This window comes from Neolamprologus brichardi, chromosome 20, assembly GCF_056152115.1.
Source record: "Neolamprologus brichardi isolate AB-2024 chromosome 20, ASM5615211v1, whole genome shotgun sequence".
Classification (NCBI taxonomy): Eukaryota; Metazoa; Chordata; class Actinopteri; order Cichliformes; family Cichlidae; genus Neolamprologus; species Neolamprologus brichardi.
In genome coordinates this window covers 34,871,762-34,897,500 of record NC_142123.1, presented here as the reverse complement: position 1 = coordinate 34,897,500, position 25,739 = coordinate 34,871,762, and the positions used below count along the sequence as shown (strand labels likewise).

Below are 25,739 nucleotides of genomic sequence, written 5' to 3'. Positions count from 1 at the left end.
CTCCCATTCTACTTTTAAATACTCTAGGAACAACAAGTAGGCCTGCAGAGCGGGAGCGAAGTGCTCTGATAGGGTGATATGGTACTACAAGGTCATTAAGATAAGATGGGCCTGATTATTTTGTATGGGAGGATTATTATCCTCTGACAGGTGGTCACATGGTTTTTATGTTTGGCTCAGCTGATGAAAACAAAATGAGCTGAAGTGGTGAAACAGAGGGGAGGGGCTGCGTGCTTCAGAGCCCAGAGATCTCCCGCCAAAGGTTCAATGACGACCGTGCTCCAACCTTCTTCAAAGCTCAGCGTGCTCGCTCGCTGCGTGAACAGTTTATCGTGTCACCAAAGACAGGCTTCAAACGTGAGAGATCAGGACTCAAGTTTATCTTTTAAATACGGAGAGTTCATATTTTTATCTGGTTGAAAGCGCAGTGGGCTGGTTCCAGTCTGCAGAGCTTCTCTCAGACCCACTCAGGCCAAGTTTCCAGGAAAGAAAAGCTAAATGTGACCTTCTCGCCTCTCTTAACGTCAGTTTCCTCGTCTTGCGTAATCTTTGCAATAACAGTGTCTTTGTTTTGTATCCTGGCAGTCTGCCTCAGTAACACGACGCTGGACCGTGACGCTGACTCACAGGAAGAACACGGTGTTATTTTGGAAAGTGAGCGTTATCACAGACTGAGGGAAGTCTTACCTTCACTTAGCTTGCTTATACCGAGGCTCCTCACATCACATGGATAAATCCGGGACCGTGAGCTCTAGCATGGTGGTGGAGGATGGAGGCGACTCCTCTGGTCTGGCTGTATGGATGAACGGTTCGATGGTGGCTTCTGTCGCAGTTTCAGGTCTGACTGAATAAAGTGTGACGAGGTCTGTTCACCATTAAAATCATTCGAACATTCGTCAAATCACAACAGTCAGCGCGAGACGCTGTGAGGTAGAGAGCCTCCAGTCATACAGACAAACCCCAACAAACAGACAACAGTGGAAAGGAAGAACCCCCATCTGACAGGAAGAAGCCTCGGGGGGCAGGTTTGTCAGTTTCTGACAGAATCAGGACTCCTGATTGGTCCTCGGCTCCCGGCTGAGATGACTCATCAAACCAAAACAGCGTCACAGTTTCAGGATTCAGCGGAAGAGGCTGAAGGACTTTATTGTTTCTACCTTGATGTGTCAACATTCCCACATTCCCACGAACACCACTGTGAGGCCCACGGAGACGGACAGGAAGTGAGTGAAACAGCTGACTGTGAACGCTGCCTCTGCTCTCGTTGGACATCTTAACAGTTTAATAAAGAAAGAAGTGCCTCGCAGTGTGAAACAGCGAAGAAGCCATCCTGTCCGAGGCCGTGGGGAGGGTCCTCCTCCACGCTGTGCACTCAGGGTGGAATGCGAGTGGGCGTGTTGGCTTTGTGGAGCCGAGGGCGAGCGGGTTCATGGGCGGGAGTGCTGGGAAAACAGCGGTTGGCGGTTTTCCCGGTCAGACGTTGGGCACTCCTGGAGCACATGATCGTGTGTGTGTGTGTGTGTGTGTGTGTGTGTGGGGGGGGGGGGGTTAAGTTGCTCTGATTACTCTAACTGGAGTTCACAGTGATGTTGCAGACTGACAGGCTGGTCCGAGGTCAGCACACTAAATGCTCCTCAGGCTGGAGGAGGCGCGTCCCAACTCATGTTCCTGTGTTTAATAATCTGAGCTTGGAAACGCGCTCGGTGTTTAACCTGACGCCCACAGGAGCGAGTGATGCGGAGGCTGAGGAAAGCGGCGGCGCCTGTGACCCGTCTCCTTTAAAGCTCCGTCACTACGTCACTCAGTGTCGCTCTATTTCTACCAGCCCTGTGGATGAACTGGGTTAACTGGGCGTGCACGCGCGCAGCGCTGACCGTGTCTGCTGGAAGTCTGTCGTGTTGGCGCTGCTGTGCTTCCATAACTCTCCCAGCGCTGTGTGAACTTGAGCTGCGCAGCGTGAGAGCGGAGGAGCCACACGGCGGGCGTCACTGACCCAGTTACCTGCAGCAGAAACGGCTCCTTACGCACAGACCGCGGCGCCCCGCGATGCTTCATTCAAACATCAAAGAGCAAAAAGATGATATATGATATATATATGATACCTGCGGAGTCAGTGAGAGCCTCGCTGCTGCACGCGCTTTAACCAGGCGCCACTCTCAGAATAAAACAAGAATAATAAAGTCAGTAAAATGTATTTATATAGATCTTTATAAGATGCTGTTACAAAGTGCGTCACACGGGAACATAAAAGAATATCAAATAAAACATATTTCACAGGAACATTACCTGACGCTTGTCTAACAGAAGTGTTTTAAGATGATTTTTAAAAGAAGCCACAGAAGCGCCATCCCTCGTTTCCAGACGAGTAATCAGGAGAGCGCGATCAGTGCGTGTCCGCTTTGGAGAAGCTCAGTGATATCTGTGAGGGCCTCGCCTCGTAAAGATATGTGAGGATTTGAAACTGATACCTGTTCCTGGAAGCCAGTGCAAGGACTTTAACATGGGAGAGTTTATTACTGTGGGTTAAAAGCCTCGCTGCAGCTTTTTGGATCACTTGGAGGAAGGAAGCCTTAGACAGGAGAAGAGTGCGTTACAACAGTCTAACCAGGAGATGAAGGCGTGGACAAGCATCTCCATTTCACCTTTGGTGATAAGAGTCCTGAGTTTAGCAATAAAAAAGCAGCAGCGCGTCACAGACTTGATATGAGCATCAAACGACGGAGATTCTGAGCGGCGGCTTTTATCGAGGCTGAGAAAGGAGTTGGGGCTTGATACTCATAAACATTGTCATCCAACATTAATGTCCTTACGACAGGATTTTCCAGCAGCTCACTCAAACCTGTCTAAAGACGGAGATGAAAATGAAAGACGATGTTCAGCGACAGAAGCTGTCCTTCAGAAAGTTCCTGCAGAGGAAAACTGGAGCAGATTTCTGGAAACGTCTCCCAGAGAGCCAACCAGAACCTGCCAAACCAGTCACATGACCTCAGCGCGCACACACACACACACACACACACACACACACACACACACACAGCTAAACTCAGGACACACTAAAGTTCTCATACAGCAAAGAAAGAGTCTTTGGTTTGTTGATCATCAGATTTTTTAATTGATTTTGAAAAATGAAGAAAGGTCTGATTTCAGAGTGAACAGCGTCAGCTTCTCTCATCACAGCTGTGCAGGAAAAACTTCGCTCTTCAGAAACTTATGAAACTCATATTTAATATACAGAGAGCAGCTCCTGAGACTGCGCTGCCCCCTGCAGGCCACAGATAGACACTACAGCTGCTACTTTCTAATCTTATGCAAATTGATTTTCTTCTTCTTTTATTCTCTGCATGAAATGTGTTTGTAAACAAAGTTCACATAGAAGAAAATATTATTCTGAGGCGACGTGACAGATGTGCAGAGCTGCTGAAAGTGTTACAGAGCAGGAAAATGTCAGTAATAAAAACAATGATGATGACCTACAACACTAAATCATTCGCTTTAAAAAGTGCATCACAGTGACAACAAAATAAAACCTGAAACAACGAGTGAAGCCCGAAAAAGTGCAGGAAGCGTTTCTCAGCGCAGCCTCTCGAGCCTCGCTGCACTGCTGTGGTCGAAGCTTCAGTTTGCTGAGTAAACGTTTGCAGCGCCGCCTCGTCAGGCCGCAGAGACTCAAACTAAAGAGGTTTGACAGGAACCTGCAACATGAAGGCATTTTATTACTTTTCCAAAGACACCGTGACTGCTGGGACCTCGTTCCAGGCAGAAGCTTTGGTTTTGTCACACGTCCTGTTTAGTTTAATTTAAGTCACTTTCATTTCGGCTTCTGCATACTGGTACCTGAGGGCAGTAAGAGGTCAGACCAGAGGTCAAAGCGAGGCTACGAGTAGCTTCTAAAGCATCACGTGAGGCGTGTGGCTGTTAGCTCTGAGGAAAGCTCATGAAACATGATTAATGTGATTAAAAACACCGACGGCTCAGTGTCTCGTCCTCCAGCTTCAGCCATGGAGGACAAAACAGATAAAAGTTTGTGAACCCGTCTTTCTTCCTGCAGTAATCTGCAGATGATTGGCTCATTAAACTCGTTAGCTTATGATGGGAGCTGTTCCCTAAACTTCTCTGTGCTCTCAGGGACGACCAGATGAAGCTTTGCAAGAATACGAGCTTCAAACAGTGCGTGTGCGTGTCACTCCAGCTCCTCTCGGCCCAGCTGGGCCTTCAGGGACTTGAAGTCGGGCCGGTCGGCCGGCTCGGCGCTCCAGCACTGGAGCATGATGTCATAGAGAAAGTCCTGGCAGCTGGGCGGTTGGGGCATCCTGTATCCCACGGTTACCTGCTGGTACACGTCCTGGTTACTGTAAGCTGAGGGAGGAGAGTGATGAAGGTCAGAGGTCAAGTTTACTGAAAATCTGAATGCAATAACCTGCACGTGTGAGGCTGAGTATCCCTTATAAAAGCTGACATGTTAGCACGTATCAGTGTAAAACGCCTGTGCTCGTAGTCGGTGTAACAAACCCGATCACAGGAAGTCACCGTGCTCTCACCGGCTGATGATTTTTGCATTTGCTTCTCAGCTCATGTGCACCGCATTAAGACCACAGAGGGCAGCACCTCTGTGGTCTTAATGCGGGCTCGCCCTGCGATCTAGGAACTGAAGGAGCGCTCTGACCCACAGATGCTTCATGACGCCAGTTGATGAGAGGACATGATATGCAGAGTGTGTTTGTAGCAGTTTGTCAACAGGAAAATATCATCTTTCACATGTTACATCACTTTGTGGAAACCTGCATTGGCCAATCATCTTTGAGGACTCTGAAGCGAGCAGACTGTTCATGGAGGTTACAACATCAGCAAACCTCAACTGCGAGGCTGGGACCTATCAGAGCTGCAGGGAGGTCCCAGTGAGGGGGCGGGGCATCAATGAGAAGGGACTGAAAGGGTTCCAGTGTCTCTAAAGATTCATCAGCTGTTCACTCGAGCAGGTCTGACGGCCTCACCTCAGCCACAGGTGAGTCCTGGTAGGTGGTGCTCAGTACCTCACCTGCAACAAGCCTGGTTCATGGTTTCAGCCCAGCCTCATAGCACAAACAGGCCTGTTCATGTTTATGGTAACGACTCATAAACAACGCTTCCTCCAGCTGCTCGTTGAGCCACGCCGGGCTGTGACCCTGTCAGGGACCAGCGGCACAAACCGGGGATCTCTGGGTGCTTACCACGACACTATGGGCATGCTGGCCTACCCTAAATTACAATAATTATAAATCTGAAAGAAAAAAAGAGACTTTCCCATGTTTGACTCCAAACATTATCACTCCCATTACTGGCAAAGAGCCACCACCAGCCCCTCCACACCCCCAGATTCTCCTTCAAAAGTGGGAAATCTTCACTGGTAGCATGGACCTGAGGTAGGTCTGAGATCAGTCTGATGGAAAACCAGGAGGAAAATACCTGTCCAGGAACATAAACTGACACACAACACCTGCCAGTGAGTTCTGCGGGCCGGGTTTAGTGAACCGGAGCCTGAAATAACCTGATGGTTAGTCAGGCACCTGCAGCCTGGATTAGCTCTAACTGGCAATGACCAAGCACAGTGAGCGGACTGATTTTAAAGTCAAAGCTCAGAATTTATTGACCGTTGGTAGAAAAACATACGAGAATATGATGAAAATGACTCATTTAAACCCGAAGATGCTCACATGACAAACTAACATGCTCATTAATCAGTGATACAGCTGCTCATAATCAACCCTCTGCAGTCCTCAAGGGTTCAGCTCCATTTCAACAACAACATCATGAAATTACACGATATGACGTGGTGGGGGTGGAGGTGATGGTGTTGGTGGTGGTGATGGTGGGGTGGTGGTGATGATGATGTTGGTGGTGGGGGTGGAGGTGATGGTGTTGGTGGTGTTGGTGGTGAAGATGGTGATGATGGTGATGATGTTGATGATAATGTTGGTGAAGATGGTGATGATGTTGGTGGTGGTGATGATAATGGTGGTGAAGATGGTGATGGTGGTGGTGGTGATAATGTTGGTGGTGATGGTGATGTTGGTGGTGGTGGTGATGATGTTGGTGGTGATGGTGATGATGTTGGTGGTGGTGGTGATGATGTTGGTGGTGGTGATGATAATGGTGGTGAAGATGGTGATGGTGGTGGTGATGATAATGGTGGTGAAGATGGTGATGGTGGTGGTGGTGATAATGTTGGTGGTGTTGGTGGTGATGATGTTGGTGGTGGTGGTGTTGGTGGTGATGGTGATGATGTTGGTGGTGGTGGTGATGATGTTGGTGGTGGTGGTGATGATGGTTGTGGTGATGGTGTTTATGATGGTGTTGGTGGTGATGATGTTGGTGGTGGTGGTGTTGGTGGTGATGATGTTGGTGGTGGTGGTGATGATGTTGGTGGTGGTGGTGATGATGTTGGTGGTGGTGGTGTTGGTGGTGATGGTGATGATGTTGGTGGTGGTGTTGGTGGTGATGGTGATGATGTTGGTGGTGGTGGTGATGATGTTGGTGGTGGTGGTGTTGGTGGTGATGGTGATGATGTTGGTGGTGATGATGTTGGTGGTGGTGGTGATGATGTTGGTGGTGGTGGTGTTGGTGGTGGTGGTGGTGTTGGTGGTGATGGTGATGATGTTGGTGGTGGTGGTGATGATGTTGGTTGTGGTGATGGTGATGGTGGTGGTGGTGATAATGTTGGTGGTGGTGATGATGTTGGTGGTGTTGGTGGTGATGATGTTGGTGGTGGTGGTGTTGGTGGTGGTGATGATGTTGGTGGTGTTGGTGGTGATGATGTTGGTGGTGGTGGTGTTGGTGGTGGTGGTGGTGTTGGTGATGATGTTGGTGGTGGTGGTGATGATGTTGGTTGTGGTGATGGTGATGGTGGTGGTGGTGATAATGTTGGTGGTGGTGATGATGTTGGTGGTGTTGGTGGTGATGATGTTGGTGGTGGTGGTGATGATGTTGGTGGTGGTGGTGTTGGTGGTGATGGTGTTTATGATGGTGTTGGTGGTGATGATGTTGGTGGTGGTGGTGATGATGGTTGTGGTGATGGTGTTGGTGATGATGTTGGTGGTGTTGGTAGTGGTGGTGATGATGTTGGTGGTGGTGATGATGTTGGTGGTGATGGTGATGATGATGATGTTGGTGGTGGTGGGGATGATGAGGATGTTGGTGGTGATGGTGATGATGTTGGTGGTGGTGGGGATGATGTTGGTGGTGGTGGTGATGATGTTGGTGGTGATGGTGATGATGGTTGTGGTGATGGTGTTTATGATGGTGTTGGTGGTGATGATGTTGGTGGTGATGGTGGTGAGAGTCAGCTGCAGTCTTTGCAGACTCTCGGTGGTTCTGCTCTTTAAAGCGCGTCCTCACTGAAGAGCTCTGCAGTCGCTGCTCTGTGTCTGCCTCTCTGCTGCCCCCCCGTGGCGCTCCATCTGTACTGCAGCAGTTCAGGGTTGTGCCGTCTCCAACTCATACGAGCTGCCCTCCAGTTTGACCCTCAGTACCCTGAAGTCGGGCCGGTCGGCCGGCTCGTTGCTCCAGCACCGCTTCATGATTTCATAGAGAAAGTCTGGGCAGTTGGGCGGTTTGGGCATCCTGTATCCCAGGGTTACCTGCTGGTACACTTCCTGGTTACTGTAAGCTGAGGGAGGAGAGGAGGACAAGTGATGAAGAGCGCTTTGTGTTAGCTCAAATATCTGCAGAGCAGCTGAGCTGTGTCGGGCAGCAGCTCTGTAAACCCTCCCCGTGTTAGTGTGCAGTGTCCATCACACAGCGACACGCCAACACGAAATCAGACAAACCTCACAAAGAAGTGACTCTGATCCCGCATAAAAACGAGTTTACCCAGAATGCACCGTTTTGTGAAGTTTTCAGGATACCAGCACTTCTCTCTGCTCCTCTTTGTCTGATCATCAGAACTGGGCTCAGTGCTCAGACTGGAGTCCTGCAGCGGGACTGAAACTGATCTGAGAGCAGTTTTTAATCACAGCTTAAATGTTTTTCATGTGGAGATCTGCTGGATTTATGTAGCTTTGGAAAAGCTGTAAGTGCCTCATGAGTCTGTGAAGGCTGTAATTCTGAATACGTATGAAAGTCAGATAGTGGGAGTGGTCAGCTGGCTCGCTCCGGTTATTTATTCTGGTTACTGCAGAGCTTCATAAAGTCCACATTTATGCACGTTTACAGGAACTCACTTATCTCTTTTCCTTGTGCAAACCGGCCAATCGCATTCAAGCACACGTGGACTGTGACATGAGCAGAGCGTGCAGCTAGAGGGCTGCACGTGTTAATAAATACTGCACGAGCTGCGAGGTTGGGGGGAGGCCGCCGTTATTCACCAAGCGCTCCTTCAGCTCCTGAAACACAGCGACGCAGCCGCGGCGCTCGCTCAGCTGTTACAATAAAGTTTAACGTGCAGGCGTCCCTGAGAGGATTTAAAGGTTACTCGAGTTAGCAGAAGTTAGTCTGACGTTTTCGCTACATCCAGATGAGCAGAGTCAAGCTTTTGGGATAATCACGATTGTTGTGATAAAGCTAAAGACACACATTAGTAATTGAATGAATCTCTCTCGTGGACTAACCTGGGTAAGGAACTCCTCCACTGGTGATGATCTCGTAGAGCAGAATGCCAAAAGACCAGACGTCGGACTTGATGGAGAACTTCCCGTGGCTGATGGCCTCGGGAGCGCTCCACTTGTAGGGAATCTTTTTGTCTTCTGAGATGTAAAACGGCTCCTGAAGGGAAAAACAAGAATCTGCCGTCAGAGCTGCCGCCGTGCTCCGCTTAGAGATCGGCAGCTCCTCCTCCGCTTACCTTGATGACTCTGGCCAGGCCGAAGTCGGCCACCTTGCAGATGTAGTCGTGTCCCACCAGGACGTTTCGAGCCGCCAGATCTCTGTGGATGCTGTTCATCTCCTCCAGATATGACATCCCATCAGCCACCTGGCCTCCCATGTCAATGAGGGATGCGACGTCTTGTATTTGGCCCTCTGGACCTGAGTGAGAGAGCGATGCAGATGAAGTGAACGGGACAGGAGTGAGTTTATCGAACATCTCCTGCTGCTTATTCAGTGGGCAGTGGCCCCTTCCCTCCCCACACAGTCTGACAGTCTCCCACTCGTCAAGCCCACCTGTTGAACAGAAGCGCCTCTCCACCCAGTCATGGAGTCCATCGAGTCCAGAAGCCCGACCACGGTTCTGGACTCGATGGTTCTAATTCTCCACCTGAACGTCTCTGGATCAGCAGATGGAGCTGCTCCACTGAACACCATCAGTACCTGCTCCAGATTTCATCCACTCAGCAGCTGTTACAGCTCGGTGCTGCGTTCAGGAGCTCCCCTGAGGGTCGGATTTCACAGGTTGGAAATCGTTTCCAAGATTTAAGTGAAAATTGATCATGTGATCATTGATCAGCTGCGATTTCCTGACAAATAATGATTTAATATCGCTGTCTGAGTGTGGGGAAACTAACTGTTATGATCATAATGAAATGTAAGCATTAGTTTCATTCTAAACAGAAGAAATAAAAAAATAGATATAAAAATGCAGTTACAGCGTTAAGGAGATTTTAATGAGATTAATGCCGACAGCATTAAAAAAAATCTAGGTGGGAGACATCACCAAAGGTGGTGGAGGATAAGAAGGCTAAGGTTCGGGGGGACTTCGTGACACAGCTGCTGGACGACCAACCAGACACGGTGGCCGTCGACACCGAGGACCGCCGCTGGGACAGATGTGGAAGATGGACAGATGGTTCCAGCGGTAAGAGGAGGGTCAGGAGCTGTAACCCAGAAACTGGGACCAGATCACAAACATGACGTCTCGGGAATATAAAATTGATGTCAGATATGTGAAATCTCTATCTGAGATATCAAATCCATCTCTGAAATGTCTCCCTCCCTTTGCTGAATATAAATATACGTGTGTAAATATCTGACACGCTTCCGAGGCTTTGCAGCAGCTGTCAGTTTGAAAGCTGAGTTTGTTTCCCTGAGAACAGAACAGAGAGCGCCCCCTGCTGACCGCCCGCTGAGCTCGATGCTGAGGCTGTAACCATAAAGCAGCACACTGAACAAAGCTGAGGTTTACTTCTGAGGAACTTGAGCAGGCTGCCCTTCTCCATCAGCTCGGTGATGATGTAGTACGGCATGGTCGCCGTGCACACGGCGAACAGCGAGATGAGGTGACGGTGGCGCAGACGCTTTAGGATCTGAACTTCCCTGTGAAACTCTTTGTGGTTCAGCTCCGAGTCTGAGAGCAGGACAGAAATAAAAAGGCGAAAACAGACAGATGAGAAAAGAGGAAGACGGGTGAGAAAATAACCTTAAAGGCACAACAACTGTACTCAAAGATGGAAAACATGACACATAAAGAGAAATGTGCCTCTGTTGTCTGGATTGTTGTTGGATAATAACGAAGGCTGTATTAAAAAGATGATCAGCACGATGCTGGTGGATCATTCAGCGTGTTACTGCAGGACCCGTCTGGGGTATACGGAGACGTTTAGAGGGAGGCGCGCTGAGATTTCGGAGACCGCTCTCTGAGAAATGCTCGCTCCGCCTGAGCCGGATGTTTCAGGAAGATTTCTCTTTCCTGATTTTGAAGCTGAGCTTTGAAAGCCTCACCGAGCAGCATCTCAAATCCTGAGAGCCTGACCCTTACTGTATCGTTGCTGTAGGGCTCGAACATTTAAATGAGGCTGTAGCGTATGCAAAGCAGGCTTTCTGCAACAGCGGGACACAGCCGGTCGTTTCCATGGAAAGTACTGTTGGATAGTTTGCCCAGCTTATCCTGGAGACCAAACACGAGCTCTGCTTTAGAAACGAGGTGCTGGTCTCCCGCAGCATCGCTTGCATATGCAAACCTGTGGAGCGTGCGAGCGCCTCTTTCCTTGTGATGCTGTTTGAATCGATCCTCGGAAAGAGCGCGAGCGGCTCGTCAGTGTCGCCCTGAAGTGTCTCTCACTGTCAGCTGACCAATCACAGGCCGGCCGTCCTCATCTCCTGCAGCCTCTGCTTCACGGCACGGAGCTGGATCAGAAACATGCATGACAAGACTCAAGCATCTAATGTCACCATAACTTTGCATATTTCTATCATCTTTGTTTCAGTGTTTTAACCTGAAACATCAGCTGCAGGTTCCAGAACAAGAACATTTCTAACGTGCTCAGAAGTTCACCTGCGGCTCAAAACCTGCCCGCAGTCACTCGTGCAGCTCTTCAGGCACAGCTTTCATCGAAACATCCCTCCCAGGACCTCGTCACTTTCACGTTTCACACTTTATAACTCAAGCGGGAGCCTGCTGCTGCCCGCGCTCCTGCCCGCGCTCCTGCCCGCGCTCCTGCCCGCGCTCCTGCCCGCGCTGCTGCCCGCGCTGCTGCCCGCGCTCCTGCCCGCGCTCCTGCCCGCGCTCCTGCCCGTGCTCCTGCCCTCACGTGTAAACCTGCGTTGGGTGTCCTTGCGCCCCGCGTTGAGCTGATCAGGCTGACCGTCGGATCACGTTTAAAGTCAGGCGACGCATTTTTAACATGTAATTCCGTCTCTTTCAGCCTGTACGCCGCCATTATTCACACGCCGGGTGAGTTTCCACACTGGGGCCTTTTCCCACTTCCTTCCTGTTTTGGCCACACTACATTGTTACTCTTGGCCTCGCTGGTGGGATGTGGGCACTACGGTAACCCTGCAGGTTCAGAGGCTCCGACTGCGGCGTGACGCACATTTATCCGATGCCCAGGAACGAGACCGGGCCTGCGGTCCAATCACATCGAGGGAGGGAAGAAGACGCATTTCTGGAGCTGCAGACTATTTGATGACTTTGTCTTTTATGTCCACCTGAGTGTAATTTTCTGTGGGTTTTGTGTCTGTGAAAGCATCAGCGGCATCGTTCAGCATGTGTTCACATTTGATAAAGTCTTTGAGTTTCTCTCCATCCTCATTGGCCGGAGGTGCTGCTGTGTTTCCGGAGGAAGGAAAACTCTCACTTCCCCGTGACAGAAATAAAATTCTTCACCGTGTGTTTCACTTGTGCTGTCTGCACGAGGGTCAGCGTGCTGTCCTCAGTGTTTCCACAGCCGTGTTCAATGTTTTCAGTCATGTTATAGAACTGAATGAAAGGCGGGGGGCGGGGGGCGGGGTTAATGACGGCTTGAACGCGTTTGAGCAGACTTGTGTTTGTGAGCAGCAGGAAAATAAAATACCGCTTTTCAGGATCTTGATGGCGACGCTGATGTGGTTTTTCCAGCGGCCGCGGTAAACATCAGCAAAGAAGCCGCTGCCCAGCTCCTCCTCCAGCGTGAACTCCTCCTTCGGGAGCTCCCACTCGTCCACCGTGAAGTGGTTCAAATCCTGGGTTTCTGGCTTTTTCTGATGGAGGAAACAGAAGCACCTCAGACATTCACATCCATGCAAAACTAAAGGCTGCTCCCTGCAGGTGGCCCCGTCACAGACACAAGAGGAGCGAGTAAATGATGGCGGTGTGAAGCCCAGACTCACCTTCTTGCAGGGCTTGCCCAGCTGGCCGGTGGTGTTGAGGCTGTTGGCGCAGTAAAAGTCGACCACGCCGATCAGCGAGCTGAAAGGATGCTTGGGCTCGATGTGGAAACCATCATCTCCTTGGTGGATCTTGAAGTGCTTCACGCGGCTGCTGGATCGCACTACAGGAAGACGGACAGAGTCAGAGACGAGCAGGAGTCCCAACAAAGGACACGCGACCTCATTTTTATTGCTACGGTTATTTTTTATTTCTGCTGTCATGACCTCAGCAAACAGAAACAAATATCAGTGGAAAAGCTCTCAGTGATGATCTCAGTTATAATGAACACTGCAGCGCCGGCTGCAGAAGCGATTAACCAATCAGCTCCCTGATGAACCCAGACTCACCTGGCTCAGGTGAAAAAGTGTCAAAATCACAGCCCGTTTAACGCCGTCTCTGCTAGGCCTGGTTTTTATTGGCTGATTCAACCTGTTACCCGTCGACAGTATCCACCTTTGGAGCACATGTTCACTGTGCTGGCATGAGGAGGATTCGTTAGAGCCTCCGTTGGGCTGTAGCCCCCCCTCGTGCTTGTGAAGGCCCTCCCTCTCCCTGTGCACTTACCTGACAGGACGTATCCGATGTCGTCTTTCTCGCTCTGTCGGACGAGGAAGGCTCCCTCTTCGTTTCCTGGGGCCATCAGGTGATTTTGGGCCTCGAAGCGGCTCAGCTTCCCATAAAACCACCTGGATCGAGACAGAAAGATAATTATCAGGAGCTCGTGTGCAGGTTCAAACCTAATGTTGTACAGCACGGATAGATGCTAGCTAACATTGGGCTCTCATTAAACCTGCAACAGTGACCTGAGGCTGAAAGCTCAGTTAATTAAAACACGTCTTTAAAGAGGAGAGGATGCATGATTCCTCTGCAGTCACAGGTTCAAATCTGCAACCATAACAATGAACAGAAGTAAACAGAACTACCGTGCACGTCCAACCACAGTGACAAGTTTCCGACGGCTTTGTTTGCATCTTTTGCATCTTTTCATTTTTATGGTTGCAGATTTGAGTCTGTGGTAATAAAGAGTGCAGACAAAGACAGTGCTGTTTCAGCTCATTGAGGTTTGCAGCATTTGTTCATGCACAGCTCTCTGAGCTCTGCACTTTGGACCATCGCAGCCGTTCAGTTGGAGATCTGCTGCTGCGCTTGGATCGTTGTCCTGCTGATGACCCAGTTTGGTCCAGGCTGTGGGACAGACGGCCTCACACTGACTCCAGCACACAGTGGTATACAGAGGAGTCCACGGTCCGCCGTGCTGACAGCTCGTGTGAGGTGTTTGGGTTCCTCCTTTGTTCAGATGCAGCTTTACAAACCTAAGCTGTGCTCCTGCAGCACCTCCGAACAGCTACAGTCATTCAGTTTGTTTCTAACTGCACTGTCATGCCCTTTGACCTTTAACCTGTGAGGACTGTTGTGTTAACACACCTGAATGTTTCAGACCTGCACACTGCAGAAACCTCTGCTTCATGCTCAGTTAATCAGGGGCACTGATTAGCAGCACCTGGCTGCTCGGAGTCTCTAAAGTCCTGTGGGCGTGGAGAGGTGGCCTTAGTTTCTCACCTGACTGAGTTAAAACTTTACACAACCATAAATTTTAAACTCCTTCAGGATTTAAACACTTGTCAGTTTACTGTTTGGACCGGACCCTGGTCTTTATTATTACCTTCTTATTATTCGAAAGATTCAGGAAAACAGAGTTTGAGTAAAACTATGTTTGAGTTGTAACGTGGAGTTCAGTGGGAGACTGAGCACCTCCTCCAACAGCTCCCCGTGTTCTTAAAGGAAACAGCTTTACAAAATAAAACGACCGCTCTCGTCTGAGACGATACTGGACACAGCTTCTTCTTCTTCAGTGTTTAATGGCAGCTGGTCCTTGTAGATGCAGTGCTGCCATCTTCTGTTTCAGTCTTACACTCTTAAATCCTGCTGCTTATTCCTGCGTCTTCCAGGATCTTACAAAGCTTCAAACGACGCGTCGACTATTAAATTAATTTTGATAGTCGACTAATCGTGGCAGCCCCAGTAAACAGAACTGGTCCTAGCACTGAACCCTGTGGAGCTCCATAATTAACCTCAGTGTGTGAAGAGGCCTCTCCACTTATCGAACGCTGCCCTGGTCTAACATGCCAAGCACAGAGATGAGTGTGCTGATCTTTCCCCATCAGTAAATGCTGTGATGGCAGCGAGCTAAGACGAGTAGCTGACATTAACTTTAGTAACAGCTAGCATGAAGGCGTTAGCAGCTAACTGTAACTTTGAGCTCCCAGCAAACACAGATGTTTACATCAGCGCTGGAATTTCCACCAACCAAACAACTTCTACTGTTACAACTTGCACATTACTTTTCTCAGTTTATATACGCTAACTTTTTGGAAGTTACACGTCTACTTTTTAATGCACAGGTACAATCACACAATCTGAACTCTTCTAATGATTCTGGATATTCTTAACATCGTTCAGTATCCTGCTCTGTTTGCACTCTACAACTGGGTTTGCCACTTATCTGTAATTTCATCTTAATAACTGTGCAGTACTCTGCTTTGGTAAATACCGGTGTCCTGTTCTGTTTGTATGTGTTGTTTTGCGACCAAATTTCCACTTGTGGGACAATTAAAGGATTATTCTGTCATGTCCAGGTGAGCTTTACCGACCCACAGGTGTACACACTGCTCCCTGAGCTGCTGGACAACATACATGACATAGACATACAGCAGTCATGTGACAGAGCCTGCGTTTGAGCTGACGCTCCAGCAGAAGGATGATTGCTGATAACAGCTGCCTGGGCCACTGACGGGCCTCACATTGAACAGTGTTTGATATCAAACACTGTTCAATGTGCCACTGGCTCCATTTAGCTTCTTCCAGTTTCTCAGTGTTGGGAAAGAGTTCACCGCGATCATTTACTGGAACCTTTAATGGAGCTGAGCCAAAGCTAATCAAGTTTGCCTCTGCTGTCAGTCAGCCAGAAAAGCTAACAGTACTTTCTGAGGTGAGAGTCGGCCGAACGCCTTTAGGTTTGAACCGAAACTTTCTGAGATTCGAGCGAGACATTTTTTGATTTGTTCTGATTAAAATAACCAGGACATGAATCAATAATAAAACTGATGCTTGGCTGCAGCTCTGCTAGGAAAAACCAAATAAACCACATGAGTGAAAACATGCTGCTCAGCTGTGAGCTGGAAGGCTTTGCCGAGGAATGATAACCTAAATGTGTACACATGCCGTTCATGCTTTAAACAGAATCATCTATTCACGTCCACGTGTTCCTGTCACGCTCTGGTTTGGACTGAATGCTGTTTGAGCTCACGGCTCTAAGCTTTGGCTGTGAAACATTATTTAATCTGAGCCGTGTGACAGTTTCAGGCTTTGAAGGTCGCACATCTTTGTTTTGTGCCCCTGCAGGATGCAGTGATGGTAAAGTCAGTACTGAGGGTTTATTGAGCAGAGAAGCTCTATAATTAAACGGAGCAGCTGCTGACATACGGGAATAGCCACGCTTTGCACACTTCCCATTCTGCTGAAGCAATAAACTGAGTGAGAACGGCAAAACGAGAAGTGGTGAGCTGACCGTCGGTGTGTGCGTCCCAGTTTGCATCACAGCTGAAACACAAACACGGGCTGGTGTGATGTAAAGCTGTGACATTTCTCATGGCGCTCACAGCGTACGGCTCAGTCAGGACCAATAAAGCTGCCGCAACCTCAAAATAAACGAGCAGCACAAAGTGTGACGTTGTAAAGACGAGCAGCTCGCTGGGGTTTCATCACACTGTAAACAGAAGATGTAACTTGTTTATACTTTCACATTTTAAGTCTCAGTCCATTTCCAAAGGTGAACACGTTTGGATGAGTGGGCGGAGCGCTCGGTTATCAGCTGACGCTATCTGGGTCAGCACAGACTCTGTGGGAGCATCACTCAGACACCTGCTGATCCATAACATCCAATCAAAATACTAGAAGTACTGTAACCTCACAGCAGCCATAAAACTGGTCACATGATGTCATTAATAACGCAGAGGTCCGACTAAAAGCCTAGCAGACAGCTAACAGCTACAGCCGCCTGTGTCACCTCCACCTGTCAGTCAATGAGGCCACGCCTCATTAATGCAAACTCGAAGAACAAAATATCTGTAGGGACCAACAAGTTTGTGCATCAGGCTGCAAACATGTTTGTTTCTGCTGCAAAGTTTTAACACGAGAGACTCGCTGGAGCCCCTGCTGGACGTTACAGGAACTGCAGCTTTTGAAGCTTCAGTTTTTGTTTTTTGTTTTTAAAAAGGTCAAAAAGATGATAAACAGCATCCAAATATTCATATCAAATGTTAAAAAGCTGAGCATTAATAACATTTAACCTTCATAATGGAACTGTTCATTTTTTCATCTAAAGCAGAGCTGTCAAAATCCTCGAGGGCCGCCGTCCCGAAGCTTTTCCACAGCTGTCCCAAAACATCGGCCACATTTGAAGGCCGATTATGTCACAGCCAGGCGACGAAGGCTGTCCCAATTCGTCGACTCCTTCAAATGCGTCCTCCTTTTCCCTGAATTTGAAGGATGGGTCGGGTGTGTCCTTCGTGGCCCACCATATCCCAGAATTCATAGCGCAGCCCAGCCAATTCCAGTTTCCAACAATGGCGGCGCTACTAAGTTTTAAAATTACTCTTATTAATCTTTCTGTGTCACAAAATAAACTTTTAACATATTTTCAGCTGTGTAAACATCAAATATCTGCTCGGTTTATCAAGACATCACATATTTGCAAAAGTGCTTCGACGTTTTCAGAGACGTCTGTTACCCACCAGCTCGATAGCGAGCGGGGGGTTCAATGGTCACTCCAGCCGGCGAGAGCAGTGGACTCCCGGCTTCATCGTTTTCAGACCCTCGCTCTTTCGCTACTCAGGTTAAACATGATATAAGTCACTCGGATAACTTAAAAATGTAATTGTTTGCCTTTTTTCAGTGTTTCATTTGTTCGTGAGTAAATCGGTTTGGCTGAGATCAAAGTTATTAGATTATTAGATTAAATACAACTTTATTAATCCCTCGGGTGGGTTCCTCTGGGATTTTTCACACAGCTGAATAAACGTCAAACAGAAAACTGATTAAACAGAAGAGTGAGACGGTCGAGAGTTTCCTCCAGTGTCCTGTTATATTTTAGACAGGAAGGAGCAGACGGCGAGTTTATTAGACTCCACAGAGACAGTGGTGACGCAGATCTGAAGGCTCGACCGTCCCACTTCACAGCCTCACACTTCCGGCCTTCTCGGTCTTTGAAGGACCCGGCCCACGTAGACCACAAAGGCGGGTCCTCCAAAGGATGCGGCCCACGTTTCGGGACACAGCTCATGTGTCCCTGCTGCAACACACCTGGATACAGTTAGTAGGTCATTACCAAGACTCTGGAACCTGACTGCATGCCGAGGTGGCGACCCCAAACCCTACTCAAGTAAATTTAAATGTAAGTGTTTGAAAAAAGTACTTTTATTGAACCGTGTTCAGTCAGTCATGAGCTGCACCTCAGCATGCAGCTCTAGAGTCGGGCTAATGACCTACTGATTGTATCCATGTGTGCTGCAACAGGGACACATGGAAAAGTTTCAGGACTGCGGCCCTGAAGGACCCCCGTGACCTAAAGCGTCCGATTAGCGGGGCTGCCGTGCTGACTGCCTGCATCTTTTCACAGAAGTGACAGGAAAGCAGAACTTACAGAAACTTCCACTTTTAGGTAGAGCTGTAAACAGGACGCACATGCACACTTCACTGCAGTAGAAAACAACCGTTTGACTCCCACAGTGTCTCTTTACAGCGCTCTGCTTACCTGCTTACCTCAGGTTTACTAATGATGAAGGATAAATGTGTGATAACGTGATAAATGTGTGATAATATGATAAAGGTTAAAGGAAGCGTTTACAGTGCTGTTCATGGCAGGTAGGTGGACAGTGTGGACTCTGATGATAATAAAGGAGTTACACTGAAAAAAAGGCCATGTTGGATTTACTTGATTCAATAGTTGACAGTGGGACAGTCGCACGCAAACAAACAAACAAGTTAAATCAACATATTCAATAAATTTTGTGTGTAAAAGGCGACTGAAACGTGTTCAGATGAAGTAAGTTGAGCTCTTGGAATATTTTAATCCTTCACAGTTTTGTCATTTTATTTCAACACGATTCAATAACTTTCACTAGTTGGTCACTTAAATACTACACGTTGTCTCCATGATGTTCAACAAAGTCTAACAAAGTCTAGAGTCTGGTTACCATAAAGAGTGAATGGATCTACAACAACTACCATCCTGGTCTTTATCCTGGTTGCAGGGGGGCTGGAAATGACCCTGAAGTGACAGGTTACGAGGCAGCGTGCACTCACCAGTCTATCACAGAGACAAACAACCATTTGTGCCAGTTTGAAGCAGGACCTTCTCACTGGGAGACAGCAGCACTCAGCACCACGCCACCGATACAGGCTTATCAAAAGTAGGAACGCTGGGATTTTAAGGCTTGATGCAGAATTTTCTTACGTTTTTGCCCTCGACTGGTTAAACCAGTAAATAGCAAACACGTGTGTCGTTGTTGCCTCGTATAACTCCAGTGATTTTCCTGCAGTTTGACATCTCGTGTGATTTTGTGAATTTCATGAGTCCAGCAACAAACCGCTCTGATTAGATTGTATCAGGTCATCCCAACAAGAATAAATTAAAGTTAGACTTTCTAATGTAACAACCACCCAATGTCCTTTTTTCAGTAAACCAAAGAAAGTAGAGGCTGCTCGAGACGGACGCTTTCCTCAAACCACGATCCAAAGCGCCCGAGACTGAAATCCCGGTGTCGCGGGATTTAATATCGGATATTATTGACTTCACTCAAACGTGATATGAACATTTAATCTAGCTCTGCATATCATGTAGTTTCTACACTAGTTACACTTAACTTGAAAGAGGCACTTGTGTTAAATCCCCTGTTCAGTGCACACGTCCTGATTCATGCACCTGCAGCTGGACGCACAGCAGCCTCATGAACATAAGAAGCTGAAACTCTTCTAGCTTTCCCGTCAACACCTTTACCTGTTCAGTGACACATTAATAGGAAATTATTGTGACACGTTTTACACTTAATGTTCTTGAAATACCTGCTGCGCTGCTTCATTCTCGTCACATTTTCAGTGTAAACATTCAGAAGCTTGAGCGTCTTCCTGTTGTACTGACTTTATGATGTGAATATGATGCTGTGTAAATAAAGGCGCCCCAGTGCGGAGGTCATTAAACCCCCGCAGCTGCAGCATTAAATCAAATCATGGATGATTTTACTGCCGCGCTTCGTGCTGAAGCTTTGCTCCTGTTGTAAACTCTGTTGGACAGGAGCGGCTCACAGATGAGACACCTGAGGGTCTACACTCGGGCTGGATCAGGTGTGCTACCCCTGAAACGATCCTGTCCCGCTCCCTCTAAACACCTGCTCTATACAGACACGCCGCTCACGTGCTTCTGTGTATCGCGGACCGGGATGACCCTCGGAGCTCCCAGAGGTCAGTGCTGCTCTCTGGGAGCCGTCACAGGAAGCTGCACTCACGGCTGCACGTTGATGGACTCTGCCCTCGCCAGGTAGTTGTTGGGGACGATGCCCTGCGCCACGACGTGCCCGTTGCGGTCGATCTTCCGCGCCGTCCACCAGTCTCCGCTGCGGCTGACCACCCTGAACAGGTCCCCCTCCTGGAAGGACAGCTCCTCCTGGTGCCGGGACTCGAAGGGCCACATGGCCGTGTAGATGCAGCTACCCTCGGAGGCGGTCTCCTTCGGGGGCTTCGGGGGCGGCGTCGGGGCCTGGGGCTGCTCCCCGTCGCTGCAGGTGCCTCTCCGTCCTCCTCCATCCTCTTCTTCACCTCCTGCTCCCGCTGGCTGAGGAGCCTTCTTGCCCGTGAGGATCCTCTCCCACAGTGACTGCAGGCAGGGGCACGCTCTGCGCAGACACTCACCCATAGGTGACCATGAACGGCTGCGCGCGCGCTGTGTCTCCGCAGCTCGGCTCAGTCAACCCGCCACACCTGTCCGACAGGTGCAGAGCAGGGAGCGCGGAGAATGTCGGGAATGCCTGCGCAGGGAACGGTGCAGTGAGACTGTACTGGGCGAGCCCACGGAGGGACTTCCTTTAGTTACAGAAACCACGGGAGCCCCGCCCCCAGAGGGTGTCATCAATCTGTTCGTGCGCTCTCTCTCTCTCTCTCTCTCACACACACACACGCACACTCCTCGTGCATATGGTACGACAACTTTTCTCCGTGCCCCTGGTACACTGCGCAGAAACACCTTGCGCCCCCCCCCACACACACACACCGGGGTTTTACAGGTAGGCAGGTGTCAGGTGTCCCTGCGCCTGGAGCGCGGATCCAGTTGACTCCGCCTCCATTCCAACCGCTGGACAGGACGTGGTGACGTTTTACTTCAGTGACAGGTGTCGAGACATCAGCGCTCAGCTCACCGCGGTCAAGTGAGCCTCACTTACCAAGTCACAGTCAAGCCAGCCGCACCGAAAATGTGGTTGCGCTACTCTTACGCATATTACGGTATGGGTGCCGACTGTAGAAACGCAGTCTTTGTGTCCTGACAATATTTTACTTCACAATCCACTCCCAGTGTTGGTTCATCTCCACGTTTCCCCCTGTGATCCACAGCAAAAATTACTGTATGACAATATATATAACAATAACATTTACCCAATTTACTCTACTGTACTTTTAATATCCTCATCTTTGAGCTCAGATTACAGGAAAACTGTGAGAGGATATTTTCACTGGATTCTGACTCTAGGCCATCTCCACTCTGCACCCTGTGATGCTTCTTGCAGGCCTTTCAGACTGATCTGGTAAGAGCCTTTGGTAATCGGGCCTACAACAGGCCTGTCATGTTCATGTGTGATGGATCCCTGGTACTCCTCCGATCCTTTTCCATGACATTCTGCAGAACAAGTCTAGAGGATCTGCTGCAGAAGTACTATGTCTTACTGAGTGGCAGCATTCAGCACAGCAATTCAACATTCCCATTCTTCATCCATGTTTGAGCCATGTCATGAAAAATGCTAAGGACCTTTGTAAAAAACATTTATATCAATAATTAAAAAAGAATACAAGATTTGTAATGTAAAGGTCCTACTAACAGTGATTTCATTCATTTTCCAGCGTTCCAGAGAACTACAGGCTTGGAATGCATGTGTTTGGGCTCCTTGCATGCTGTGATAACTTAACAGACATGGATGATGTTGTCCATAGTGCAGCAATAGTGTTTTGCAGTCCTTGTAGTGGAAGGAACGAAACAAAACACTACAACAACTTGAAAATCCTCATGCAGAAACAGGGGACCCTGGATTTGGATGAAAAGACTGTGATTGCTGAAGATTACAAGGTTAGCTAAGATTTATTTTTTAAGTTATCATATTAATAACTTTTTACTGTGTCTGTCCCAAATTAATTAATGAATTCACATTATTTTAAAAATATATATTTTAAACCACAATAACATTTTATATAATAATTTTTCTTTGGTTTGATAACTTGCTGAATACAGATATATATCTGTTTTACAGACTGATGTTCACGCCCCCTTGAAGACCCATTTCCAGGCAATTGTTGACAATGCAACACTGGACTGTGAGGGCGAAAGAAACATCTTTCATGCACCCAAATTTATTGCCGGTCTGGTAAATCACCTTCTACCACATGCAACTCTATGGTCATCAATGATGCTCGGTACATTTTTTTATTTGTTGTATTACTATCTTAAATTGTCAGTTATTCATTAATGTAAATGTGCTAAATGTTGAAATGTTGTCTGAAAGACCTGCAAGAAGTATCACAGGGTGCAGAGTGGAGATGGCCTAGAGTCAGAATCCAGTGAAAATATCTTCTTACAGTTTTCCTGTAATCTGAGGTCAAAGATGAGGATATTAAAAGTACAGTAGAGTAAATTGGGTAAATGTTATTGTTATATATACAGTGTTGGGGAGTAACGGAATACATGTACCGCCGTTACGTATTTAAAATACAAAATATGAGTAACTGTATTCCGTTACAGTTACCGTTTAAAAAGGTGGTATTTAGAATACAGTTACTTTGTTGAAATAAATGGATTACACGGCGGTACTTCCCTGTTTCATATTGTGGCGGGTCAGGACTGTTTGGGTTTTGTTTGACAGCTACGTTCTGTTGTTCCAGGCAGCGTTACGGTTGCCATGGTTACAGGGTGACGCTCTCTCTGCGTGTTTCCTGGGTGAGAGAGGCCTTTTTGTTGTTGTTGTGCTAAGCTAACAGGCAGAATGCTACAGGTATAGCTCTAAAGAATGTAGCATCATGGGCAGTGTAGTCCGTGCTGCAGGGAGAATGGACTGCCATACCCGTTATGTGTCTGTGAGCGAGGGAGGGAGAAAAAGGAAAAGTACGAGCTGTCATCGAGCAGAAACGGGAGCTGGAAGCATGTAAATATAATAATAACCACTGCAGCCAAGAAGAGAGCCTGACGAGCCCAGCTGTAAGTAAGCTATTAAGACTCGACTGTACACCGTGTTCGTGTTTTCCTCTGAAACAATAAGTTCTGTTGGAGCAGCCTTTCAACGCCTCTCTCTGTCTCTGCTAGCAAAGTTGACCCAGACAACAAAGTAAAGCTAGTTTTCAGCTACGAGCCGACACAGAACCCACCGTATTAGCCAGAGGTCCCTTTACTACGGTTCGGAGCCGCGGACCTTCAGTAACAGTAATAAATCACAGCAATAGTACATTCATGTAGTTGTAAACAGCATGATAATATATTAAGTAATCCAAAGTATTCAGAATACGTTACTCTCATTGAGTAACGTAACGGAATACGTTACAGAATACATTTTGGGACATGTAATCTGTAATGGAATACATTTTAAAAGTAACCTTCCCAACACTGTATATATATGTATATATATAACAATAACAATGTATATATGACAATATATATGTTATATATATTGTCATACAGTAATTTTTGCTGTGGATCACAGGGGGAAACGTGGAGATGAACCAACACTGGGAGTGGATTGTGAAGTAAAATATTGTCAGGACACAAAGACTGCGTTTCTAAGCCAGTCGGCACCCATACCGTAATATGCGTAAGAGTAGCGCAACAACATTTTCGGTGCGGCGAGCTTGACTGTGACTTCGTAAGTGAAGCTCACTTGACCGCGGTGAGCTCGCGGGTTACAGCAGATCACATTTGTTGGTGTCAGGCCCACATTACTCCACATCTCGATTCAAACAAAGAGTCTGCAGGAAACAAGGCAACTATCCCAAAATGTAAAGAACCACATTTATTTACTTTGTATTAAAATGTCGTGTAGAAGATGACTATTAGTGTTCTCGCTGATCAAAGGAAAACGTTTTATTGCCGTTGAAGCACTCAGAGCAGCTTTTTGCTCGCTGCTTCTGCTATTTTGACATTTTCCTTTGGTGCCGAGCCTTTCGTGCTGAGGTCTCCGTGTCATCACTACAATCCCAACTATCAGATTCAGGCGCCAACATGTTGAGATGACTTCAAACCTGAACAGGCAGGGATATGAAGCGTTTGGATCTATACGTTTACACCGCGAAGCATCCTGTTGATATCATATTCTCTCCAGTCTCAGAGCCGAGCTTTGCAGCGTCCCCACCTCTCTGTGACTCATGACCACCGATCAGCGGTTATTATAATTTGCATGTTAGTGATCATAAACTGACCTCACAGCCCATTGTGCTGTTTACAAGTCCCAAAGGCTTCACGGGAGAAACGCTTTGTCGCTCATCCCAGTGACTCTTCAGTCTTGGATGATGATGAAACGTTTCTCAGTGGAAACAGAATCCGCTTCCTGGGATCCGGATTCTCTCCTGAGGTGAAGGATCCTTGGGAGGGGCCGTGGCTGCGCTCGAGCTGGTCTCGGAGCTAAAAGACTGATCTTCACTTACCATGAGACACTTTAGTGATTCTTTACCGCTGCACCTTATCTCGCTGGAGATGAGCTGTATGTGTTATATCACCGTGTTGAGTGTGAAACACAGATAACTGGTTTGGTTTACCAACAAATATTTATAACAGGACAAATACTGAAAACATGTCAAATAGCAGTTTAAAAGACATAATAGACTCAATAATTATTAGAATAAAATTATTATATTTGTTTAACATATTATAAAATTTGTTAATTTTATTCATTGTATATCTTATTGTCTATTTTACTCATGTTTTAATATTTTATATATATACTGATTTATTTTTATCTTCTTTTTCATTCATGTATTTATTTTATTGTCATTTATATTCATTTCTTTGCTTAATGTTTGGTTTTCAGCTCTTTGGTCAGCTTGTTGTTTAAGGTGCTTTATAAATACAGTTGGATTATTTACGACCTTGTATGTGAGGAGCAGCATTTTGAATTCTGGATTTAACAGGAAGCCAAAACAGGAGAAACCTGCTCTCTTTCTAGTCCCTGTCAGCGGGATGAGACATCAGAGCAGGGAGAGTGCTGCGCCCCCTACAGGCCAAGACAAGAACTGCTGTTTACTGTCAGGCTCTATTTTTATCTTTACGATATCTGAACGGGAAACACAAACCTGCTCAGCTGAATTGTCTCACACACAGCAGAGGTCAGGGCTGCTGTCCACCGTGTGTGTGTGTCCAGACTAAACATATGATTGTTGTTGTTGTTGTGCAGTCTCTAACGTGCTCCTGCGTTAACGCTGCTTCAGCTGCTGCACACGTTTCAGCTTTAAAACAAAATCCCATCAATAATGAAACTTTATCGACACTCTCTGTACAATCGTGTCCATGACAGTTTTTATTTGTTGTTGCTAGAAGATTAATTCAAAGTTGTTTGTTAGATTCTGCTGTGCTCAGTTTGGAGCCCCGCCCACTGCCGCCTCGTCACAGTCTTTTGTGAGGCCGGTCGCGTGGGAAGGCTGTTAAACAGGTTACACACACTTCAGGAAGTGCTGCACATCAGTGCGGCGTTACGCCCCGTGACGTGTGAATGAGTGACGGCACACACACTCGTTTCCACAGTGTTTAAAAAAACTTTATTTGCAGCGTCACAGGTCGGACGTGTGATTCGGTGTTTATGGCTCAAGTTTCCTCAACTTGGCTTTGTTGCTCATGCATAAAAGACCAAAGTTGCATTGCTCTTAAATTGCATTGCAGGTTGCAACATAATGTTGTACAATTTAGTGGTGC

At 47.6% G+C, this 25,739-nt stretch overlaps 1 protein-coding gene across 2 annotated transcripts; it reads right to left on the bottom strand.

Moving 5' to 3' along the window:
• Positions 1-3,398: 3,398 nt before the first annotated feature.
• On the bottom strand, positions 3,399-20,625 carry ptk6b (PTK6 protein tyrosine kinase 6b). Of its 2 annotated transcripts, none has more exons than XM_087833505.1 (8): positions 20,095-20,625; positions 13,097-13,218; positions 12,493-12,653; positions 12,198-12,363; positions 10,091-10,252; positions 8,816-8,997; positions 8,583-8,736; positions 3,399-4,356 (listed from the first exon to the last, which is right to left on the bottom strand). In XM_087833505.1, the coding sequence occupies exons 1-8, from the start codon at positions 20,499-20,501 to the stop codon at positions 4,181-4,183; spliced, it is 1,530 nt and encodes a 509-aa protein (XP_087689631.1). In that variant the 5' UTR covers positions 20,502-20,625; the 3' UTR covers positions 3,399-4,180. The 2 variants fall into 2 exon arrangements, with proteins under 2 accessions (XP_087689631.1, XP_087689629.1); XM_087833503.1 differs by lacking the exon at positions 3,399-4,356 and adding an exon at positions 7,185-7,642.
• Positions 20,626-25,739: the final 5,114 nt, after the last annotated feature.